At 44.6% G+C, this 10,432-nt stretch overlaps 1 protein-coding gene across 2 annotated transcripts in view; it reads right to left on the bottom strand.

The window, feature by feature from the left end:
- Positions 1–242: 242 nt before the first annotated feature.
- The window catches only part of LOC144762426 (cytochrome P450 2K4-like), a 613,835-nt gene continuing 603,645 nt past the window's right edge, over positions 243–10,432 (bottom strand). For both annotated transcript variants that reach the window (XM_078647608.1, XM_078647607.1), the window contains one exon: positions 243–1,786. In XM_078647608.1, the coding sequence (XP_078503734.1) occupies positions 1,605–1,786 (182 nt within the window). In that variant the 3' untranslated portion in view covers positions 243–1,604. The remainder of the gene's footprint in view (positions 1,787–10,432) is intronic.

The following is a 10,432-nucleotide window of genomic DNA, read 5'->3' as shown; positions in this document are numbered from 1 at the left end:
GCGTCTCTAGCAGCTGGGGCACTCTGATCGCGAGAGCGGAGTAAGCCAAAGATTTTCGGTTCGTCCACCCGCTCAACCAGAGCTCCTTTTCTTTGTCCTTTCTACCTGGTTACGGGGAGGACGACCCTATCACAGAGTCCCACTAGAGTCGCCAAACTGAAGTACTAGAAAAATAACATAAAGGGCTATACCTACCAATAGCCCCAATCCCACTACCAAATAATCAGTCAGTTGGCAGTGAAGAAAGTTCAATCATTTATTAAGCAAAATACTCTATGGATGAGCCTCTCCAACCCTCACCCATCAGGTGCACGGAGAAGACTGTTGGCTTGTATTCAAACATGAGGTTATATACTTTTCGGTTCAACACATATATTCACTGTAAAAGGAAAAACACCAGTTGGCCCTCGAACTCCAGGGAAGGACCTTATATGGCACACATGATTATTTCAAAGCTTAACTATTTATTACTGGGAAGGTCAGGAGGGATGACTCCCTTTCGTCTTGGTGCCCGGGGGTGTAGGCATGGTGCCTCCCGGAATGCGCTTATCGCACCCAAAGCCAGATGCGACCATGAGTCTCAGGAGTAAACAGCCTACGTTCAGCTGCTCCCAGTAACTCAGATGAACTGGGGCTTGACAACTGCCGGAGATTAACACGTGATCACAGCCCATGTTCGAGTATAGGATCATCTATATGGTTCTCGGCCTACTCTGTTAGCAGTAGATACGCGATGAGTGAATAGATGCTGTCCTCCCTGCAAAAGCATATATATATATATATCAAGCAAAAGAGGGTACACAAAGATGCATCATGCTAACATAATATAGGTCCGATACTCCTTATGTATGGGAAATCTATTTTTTATCCCTCAAACTTTAGGACTCCTAAACTGAGTAAAATCCTAACTTTAAGACTTTTGGTATTCACAGAAGGCCTTTAGGAGTCCTAAAGTTAGGAGTCCTAACTTTACTACTCCTAAACTGAGAAAAATCCTAACTTTAAGACTTTCGCTATTCCTTTTCCACCTCCTACTCACCTTTCCACCTACTTGGCCCATGCCTTACCTGAGAAGGTGGTACATGTGTGTGTTAAACCTCATGGGAGACAGAATAACTTTTGGAATATCATCAGGTAAATCAGGTCTGCACAGTTGTTCACCAGTCCTTGGAGTTCTACTTGTAATTGTTGGAATTCCATGCTGAGATTCTTTCAGATAAAGGTATTTGGTGCAATGGCGTTTGATTGAAATACATGAGCCAAACCCCTTCTAAACTGACATTGTAAAATCGAGTAGGAGTAGCTCACCTCTATCTAAATTTACTTACAAAAATCGGAATGTTATGAGAATAAAAGCCCTGCCTTTTAACTGGAAACATGCACTTTTGAGCTTCCCATATGTACTGTATGCATGGGCGACATATGTCAGGTGTGTCCCACCAGATCAGTCCTCAAATGTCTCTAGACCTGTCAATCTCAGTATTTGCAAGCATGACTAAAATCATATCATTATTGAAAAGTAATAACTGAAACAAATGACAAAAGGTACATAAAACTCTCCCATAATGAAACATTTCTCCTCATTGTACGTAGGTGGCTTCCGCTTAGGAGCGTGCTACTGCACAAATCATATGAGGCATTGGTGGGGTAGTGAATCCCACTGCTGGAGTGAGGTCCACATCTGTTACACCAGGAGGTAGGCAGAAGGTGAACTTCTGCAGCAGGCTTGTGAAGAAGATGAAGAGCTCCATCCTAGCAAGAGTCTCACCGGCACAGACCCTCCGACCTGGGGAAAAACAAATTACTATTATGTATATGTGTTAAACCAGCGATTCAGCTATAGTAAATACATTCAAAGTATGTACATAAGTGAAAAGCAATGCTTAATTTGAGCCAGTGGTTGCATGTGGGACCCACAGACACTCATTTTTGGGAATGGGAACTTGTTTTTCCTCATTAGACTTTGACACAGAGCAAGACAGAAAAATGTACAAAGGGGAAAGAATGAGGTTGTGAAAGATGGAAAAAGCATAACAGCAGGAGAGAGCAGAGATGAAAAAAGAACCTATAGAGTGAGATAAAGGGGCAGGGATTATCTGGTGGTGTATTATAGAGGCATCAGGTTGAATCAACACTACCTAGCCATAATACTTAGTCATAATACCTATTCACATAGTTTTCACTCAAGGCGACGCTGGGCAACGTAAAAAATTATTTGTGATTTACAAAGCCACTCAAGGTCTGATTTGCATGGATTTGTATAGAAATAAAGCAATGTAATAGCTTATGTTGCATTACATTTCGTGGTGTTAGCCGTGCCATGGGTGGAGCATGGGCGTTCTCATGCATTCATCCTTGGCTTTGATGCAACTGCAGATATACTAAGGCTTGTAAAGCTGTAATTGCATGAAACTGGTATGCTCACTACAGAGAAACGTGACAAATAAAAAAATCTTTTCTTTTTTTCCCCTCGTAATTTTCTCTTTTTATGCCTGATGCAGGAAAATGTTTTTTTGTACAGGAAGGAACTCCTTCTTGCCCAAAATCAAGCCTGCCCGTAATGCAGGCACCCTTGCATCTTGTGCGCAGTTTTAGGTGTGCCAGTGCAGCGAGTGAGCCAAAGAGCAGCATATCTTAGTCGTGTTAAGCTCTATCCAATTCATGCAATGCTGTGCAGCAACTTGCCTTGCTGCACCACTCTGCGTGAATTCTTAATAAATCTTCCCCAAACCATTTTACAAGTTAGGCACAGGTGAAATGCAGTTTTATTTCGATGGATTTAACAGACTTTCCCAGTTAACTGCCCTGTGCTCGGACACTAAGGTCTTTTTTATGGAATTTTGGCGCTGCTCGACGCCAAATTGAAAGGGCAAGAATGCACTGTATTTATGTAATACTGTGCATTCCCATCCTCTCTAACAGGGCAGCTGCCATTTTGGCTGCCTAGCGCCAATCATGGTGCAAGGGTGCCTGTGTTGTCAGCATGATTGTTTTTGAGCATCAAGGGGCACCTTCCTGCACAACACCAATTCTATGAGGGTTTTCCTCTTTCTATGAGTGCTGCATCCTGCCGAAAGTGGAAATAACGAGGAGAAATAAAGACATTTTCTTCATTATGTCTCATCTCGGGAGGCGTATGTATTTGGCACTTATGGGTTTACATGCGCTAGTAAATATGGGGTGGTGTCAAAATCCATGGGTGTTGCATGGAAAAACCCACCGCAGTGCCCATGGAACAACTCCGAGCGCAGAGTAAGGCAACCAGGGGTGGCTCATCCGCTATAGCGGAGAAGCATCGCCCCACTGCGTTTAAGCAGTGCACTGCAAAGTAAAGGAAACCTACTATGATAATAACTTTGAGTCATTAGCAAGTTAGGTTTCCTTTGTGGGTTGCCACTCTGCTCTTGGGGCAAGGGAGGAGAGGTTTGCCCACTACTAAATGCACAATGACTGTTTGGTTGGCCCTCTAGGGCTGCCCAAACCAGTCATGCGCACTTTCCCTGTTCTTCATGCAGGCTGCTTTACAGCCTGTATGGAGAATATGCCCAGGCTCCCATTCATTTCAGCGTCGAACCAGGACACTCAAAACCAATTGCGTTGTGATTGGTCAGGGGAGCTCGGGTGCAGACCAATCACAACACTGCCTTGAAGCATTGTGATTGGTCAGGGGAGCCTGGCTGTCCTTCCTAAGCCTCAGTCCAATGAGGAGAGCAGGAGCAGAGATGCGGGACCCAGCGCTGAAGGTAAGTATTTGTTTTATTATTATTTTTTTCACATTGCTTACTGTTTCCCAAACCCCCCATGCGCCCACACCCGCCCACCAACTGCAAATCATGCCGGTAGCTACTGAAGGCAATTTTGCTGCCCTGCCGTACTCCATATCTATGAGGCCATTCAAAGCCACGCCCAATAGCTTTTCGAGGCCTCATAGATATGAATTTGTAATCTGCGCCGCCAGAGCGTCACAAAAAGTGATGCTCTGGTGGCGCAGGGGGCTCGTAAATAAGCCCCTAAATGCACAATTTATATAATTTTACCAGATGGAGTACTCTCCATTGGCCAGGCAGAGAACTTCTTGTCTGCCAGACCAAGATTACTCTGCCCGCCAAATTTAAAAATTACTGCCAATGCTGTTTACAGTTTGGTATACAACTCCATTAACTTGCCCCAAACCGTTTTCTTTTTCTTTCAAAAAGTAACTCCCAAAGCCAGGTTTTCTTTTTGAAAATTGAAGAGAAAATGTTCCCCTCACTACTGGACTCCGCTCCCATGGAAAGGGGAGCATTTAGCAGTTTTTACTGGCCCATCCCGCCAGGGTTTTCTTGACTGTGATGAGCAGTGAAAATTGACTTCTAATTCCACCCATTTAACTTAGATGGGCGTATTTGGAGGTCTGCTTCCAATGACCATAACTCCTCAAGGCCATTGAAGGGGTTTAATCACTGCAGGTATGAAATAGTATCCTCCATGAATTAACCTAAGGTCTGCCCACTCTAAATTTGGCGGGTGGATCATTATCTTGGTGGAATGTATGCTCCGTTGCGACCAAGTATATACCGCTAAGATATAAACCGGGCCGTAAAATACTGTAGCTTTCAGAAAAGTTTTGGAAAAAAATGGAACCCTTCTTACTATGCAACATTTACTACATACCTAAGCTGGACAGTAACTCCATGCAAGGATGGCCAACAAAAAAGGATGGACTATTCCTTTTAGTGCCTACCCACCTATTTCAACCTGCCAATTCAATAGGGCACCGGATAGAAATTCTACTTCCTAGGGAAGTAGATGCAGTGCAGAGCACATTTACGATGAGGAATACTGCTTGGACAAGGCCGATGTGCGAGTGTGGTGCCTGGAGACCCATATAGGTCCCTGAAGAACATCAACTGGTACAAGACTAGTAAAAAACTAGTCTTTCGATAGGTAGTGATTTACCCTTGAGCTACCAGCTTTTTTATTATTTATTTCATTATCATGTGGAAAAGTAAATTTTGCTATGTTCTGTGTCCCTACGTGTCATCCATCATATGTTATGCGTGCATGACCAATATGCATATGTTATTCCCCATGTCCGATTCAAGACGCAATTACAGTTGTGTCCACCTCTGGTATGTCATTTTCCAGTCCTCGTGAATACTACGGATATCAGGCCTATGTAAAGCTACGTTGCCACGTTTCTCAGTGTGCACGTTATTCTATTATAAAGTCCCCGTTTCCAGGCCTCAACAGGGCCCGGACATCAGATTCAGCTCCTGTCTCCTGAAGCCTCGCTAAGGAGCGATCCAGCCCCCACCTGTATCCTCGACCTTTCACTTACTTCCTGCCTCGCAGTGCCCGGTGCAGCTTGGCTCTGCCTCTGAGTCTGCCAAAAGTATGTTATGATTCCAGCTATCAGTTTAGTCCTCCTTCTCTGCATTCCTAAGCTACTGAACTGCATCAATAGTTTCCGTCATTGTCTAGCCTATGCGGCTCCATGTTAGGAGAAATACTGTATTTAATGGTCATTTAATATTCTTCATCACGCACTACATGTAGAATAAATGCATGCTCTGGTCTTAGAGTCAGTTAGCTTTTCCCCTCATGACTTCTAGTTTATATCAACATGTTCCCTAAACATCAGATACTAGATAGGGTTTAGGTACATGTCGCTCCGACCCTCCAGACTTTAGTCTCTGCTCCTAGCACAGAGTTCATAGCCCCCAGCTTCTCCTAGTAACACGTCATTGCCAGTTTGCGCGCACCACCAGGTTAGAGGTCCCGGCTCCTTAGGTAGCCCCCTCCTATGTTTCCGCCCATTCATGACATATTCTGTTACGTTTGCATCACATGTCTGAGTTACACCTTCTTTTTACTCTTATCTTTCGCGACTGCTACGCGTCACGCCTTCTGCTCCACCCACTGCTACGCCTACTGCAATGTAATGCAATGTAATGCTATGTGTTTGCGCTATGTATATATGCTCATGTATTGTTATTAAAAGTCAGCGCGCTCATCCCAGACCCAGCCCCAGCAGCTGCTGGGCCCTGTCATCCTATTCCTATGCAGGTTGTCCTGTTCCTGTCCTTATGCTGTATTAAACCTGCAAAACTCCTACTACCTCGAATTTTGACTCTTATTTATTGAGCTATCTGTTATTCATTCATTCATCCAAAAATAGATCCGGTATTATTTATTTATATACCACATAATGGCGCCCGAACAGGGACTTGCCCTTTCCCCACGCGTCGGTGAAGCCACGCCGACCCCCTGACCCTCTGCAGTCGTGACGGAACTCTTCTGCGCAGTGGCAGATATTTCTGCTCAAGTATCCCTCAGGCCCACGGAGGAGACGGAGGAGGCGGTCCAGCATCCAGACGAGACGGTGGAGGAACGCGGCGAGTCCCGACCAGAGCCCAAGCCAAGAGTCCAAGGTCCGAGGTATCCGGAGGTCCACCCGTAACTGAAGTCCGAAGTCCGAAGTTCGTCGTCGTAGCAGTCCAGTCCAGTCCGAGGCCTTCCGTTCTTGCTGCCCGGTGAGTACCGTTACTGGGGTGGTATCTAGACAGGGTCAATTTGATTGACTCTGGTCTGTGGGTTGGTGGTACACAGTCCCACAAACGAAGTGTCCACTTCGGTGGATACGGGTCCTGACGTGTCTCTTTAAGAGACCGGTAAGTTTCGTACTGTTTCAGCAGTGCATCTAGTTTCTGTTCTAGTCAGTTTCTGTTCTCGAGAAAATTCATGTGTTCTGTTCTCAGTATTTCCAGGTAGTATTCTGTCCGAACTGTTATTTTAAATGTTTTTCATGTATTCTAATGTCGTGGTATGAATGGGAAATAAGTATCGTGTTTATTGTGTATTGTATTGTGTCTAGATTACAGTTCAGTCATGCCCATATTTTCCAAGTTACGTCAGTTAAAAACTAGAAAGGGTCTGCTGGAAGCAGCAGTTCCCGTCCCGCCCAGGGACAGTCCAGGTCACTTTATGTATCAGAAGCATGGCATAAGTGCCATATTGTATCTAGATTTATGGGTAGAGTATACCAAACAGTTAGAAGAAAAGTATAGATGGCCCGTATCGGGTACATGGGATGCCGAGTGCATCATGCGAGTAGAAGAAGCATTATGGAAAAAGAAAGCCAGACAATCACAGAAAGATGCCATCGAGTTATGGCGCAAAGAAGCTCATAAGAGAACCGAAAAAGAAATCAGAAAGTCAGAATTAAGTAGAGAATCCCAAGAACGAGCCCAAGAAAGAGAATTAATCGAGATAGGTGAACGAGTTAGAACTGAGCAATCAGACAGACAGAGGAATGCCCTCATTAAGGGTATGTATCCTCTTCTTGCCGAGGGCTTGCCAAAAGCGACCCCGGAGGCATCCAGTAATTTCCCGCCACCGTTAGTTCCGACCAAGCTACGTCACAAACCGACCGCAGCTGATATTTTTATTTCGTCCTATCTGGACGACACAGTCCCCGAATATGCAAATCCTGTTCGCACTCCGCCAGTCCCTGTAAACCAGGTAATTCCTGCTCCTCCAGATACCGGGGTGCCCTTAACAGCCCCCCCGGGTCAGCCCGCCATACAAGTCCAGCCCACGTTACAATTACCGACCCTGCCAGGACGGAAAGCATCAGTTGATGATTCTAGTTTAGGGGCCGCAGGAGGAGGTCTTCCTCAAACCCCGCCGCCATACAAGCGTTTATCAGCACTCGAATTACATGCTCAAGCATCACAGCGTACTCCCAAGAGTAATAAGTCTGTTGCAGAAATCAGGCAAACCCTTGGCGAATGTGTCTATGACCCAGTCCCAGGCGAGTTTAATATGGTTTTATATTCCGTACGAGTAAGGAGAGTGACCGAGTATCTAGTCACCCTGCCGAATATGAAAGAAGATCTAGACAGGATATATCGTTTCATCCGTACAGGGGATGACCCACAAAGTATTAGTGATGCCATGTCTCAAAGGAAAGCCGAGATTCAGCGCATGATATTAAAGTTTTTAATTAACTGTCTAATAAGAGAACAAGATTACCCGTCTAAAGACCCGGAAGAAATGAAAACTCTAACAAAGTGGAGTGATAATATAGCCGAAGGAAAGCACAATACCATTGGTGCCATGGAGAGTATGTACAAGAAAATCCGTAGAGAGATAATAAAGATACACGAACAGCGTAAAGCCGCACAAGTAAGCGAGAAAGAAAGTACCTCTGATCCTGAAGAGGAAGACGATGAGAATACCACCAGAATAGCGTATGTAGGAAAACCTAGATTTCCAGATCGCCATTTACGTCTAGAACACAAGCCAACTTTCCATCATCCAGCACCAGAACAAGGTTCCCTAGAACAAGTATTTCAAGCTACCGATCACATTCTGAAATCACGAATCGGTTATAGTGAGTTAAGTACTATGCATGAACAAGAAATAGCCCGATCAGCAGTCAGATGGATTACTGATTCTACCACTTTTCCAGACGAAATAGTGGCACAAATGTTTCTGAAAATGCACCCAGCCGAGCAGCGACTGGTGGGTATGTATATGATTCAGCACCTCATTACTCTGTATGAGGGTCAACATTCTGATCCAGGCCCGTTACATGATATCCTGAACGAGTTACTCCAGTACAAATGGAGAGGTCTAGGTACCGATTTAATTAGTGTCATTCTAGAACAGCGTCACAAATATAGAACATTCTTGAACCCGCATTTTGTTCATGTCTCACCCCCAGAAAGTAAATCATTCTACATAGACAGACAGAATCCGTTACGAGAAGTCCACCCAGTCAGAGGAACGGGTGGCGAAATGCAACGAGTGTTTGTATACACTCCGATCACAAAGATGGAACTCCTCGAAATGAAGAAATTAATCCCCTGTCATGACAAAGATCCAGCAGGGTTCCATAGAGAATTAAAAGACATGCTCCGTATGGGAGAATACACTTACCCAGATATCATTAAAATGTTAAAGGTTCTGCTACCCGCAGGGGTGTATGAAAAGCTAAAGGAAAAAGAATGGGAGGTGGGAGAGAAAAAGATCGATTGGGCAGTCCTAGAAGCTGAAGATAAGATACGTGTACCAGGTACTGGTCTCGGAGATAAATGTAAAGAATTACCAGAATTATTAATTCAAGTTTTACCCAGATTATTAACAACTAGAAAGGAAGACTGGGATGCAATCTCAGCCTGTAAACAGAAACAAGATGAAGATATTAGTGTTTTTATTCTAGGTTTGAAAAGTGCTTTAGTATCAACAGTGGTCTCAAGACAAGTAGTGAGTCATACCCTCACCTTTTCGTTACCAAATTAGTCGAGAATTCAAGCCCACCAATTAAAAACCGAGTTTTGAAAGTCGAAAGCACCTGGCAAGCAAATACTCCGTCCCAGATGCTCCAGATGCTCCAGTACCACCAGAATAGAATCAGGGAAGAGCAAGAACACGAGAGAAAACGTATGAAAGACACGAAAATGAAAGTACTAGTTGCACAATCTGTTCCTCAAGACAGTCAGAAGAGGGGTCAGAATCAAGCCAGTCATCCTGCAGCACCCGTTAAAGGGAACTGCAATTATTGTAAACAGCCAGGTCATTTTATAAATGAGTGTGCAGTTCTGAAACACAACATAGCTACTGGTAAGACTAAAGAAAGACCACGTCCGCCTAGACAGGAACAAGTTTCACAGACTCCTCAGCCACAGAATGCACAACAGACAGTTACAGCACCGCAGCCTATCGCTGCAACACAGCATGTCACATCGCAGATGTACCAGTATGCACAGTCTGAGTATCCAGAGTACCAGCCATATTCATGAAACAGCCTAGAGAGGGAGGTAGGCTTGCCTCTCATCGAGATACCTGTAGATCAAGAAGGTCCCTATGTTCACAGTCAAGTATTAGGGAAAGACAGAAAGTTTTTGATTGATACAGGGGCAAGTAGGACCACAATTAGTCATGCCGAAGTTCCAGGGGCTCCGCTCTCAGGCTCAAGAAATGTTTCCCTTGGATTTTCAGGAAAGCCTATCGTTAATGAGATTTCAAAACCAGTCACTCTAGAAGTAGGTCCATTGTCCCGCACTACTGATCTGTTACTTACTAAGTCATGTCCAGAAAATCTATTAGGCATTAAAACACTGAAAGAGTTAGGTGCAGTTATATGCTGTTCCCCAGAGGGAATACGATTGTTCCTACGTGACTTTAAGGGTCACTATGTATTACGAGATTTTGATTCCAGACTGTCTAAAGTTCCGCAGCATTTATGGGCGCAAGGTCCAACTGATGTAGGTTATATGCAAATCACACCCCATCGTGTGACTCTCAAACCAGGTGTAGTGTTACCACGAATCAGACAGTATAGATTGCCACCCGAGGCTGTAGCAGCCTTGTCCAAAATTATTGACGAGCTCATGGCTCAAGGAGTAGTTGTAGAAACTGACTCCAATGTATGCAATTCTCCGAT

The sequence above is a fragment of the Lissotriton helveticus genome, chromosome 6, assembly GCF_964261635.1.
Source record: "Lissotriton helveticus chromosome 6, aLisHel1.1, whole genome shotgun sequence".
In the NCBI taxonomy this organism is placed as follows: domain Eukaryota; kingdom Metazoa; phylum Chordata; class Amphibia; order Caudata; family Salamandridae; genus Lissotriton; species Lissotriton helveticus.
Note: the sequence above shows the minus strand (reverse complement) of the source record. Positions and strands in the feature narration are given on the sequence as shown.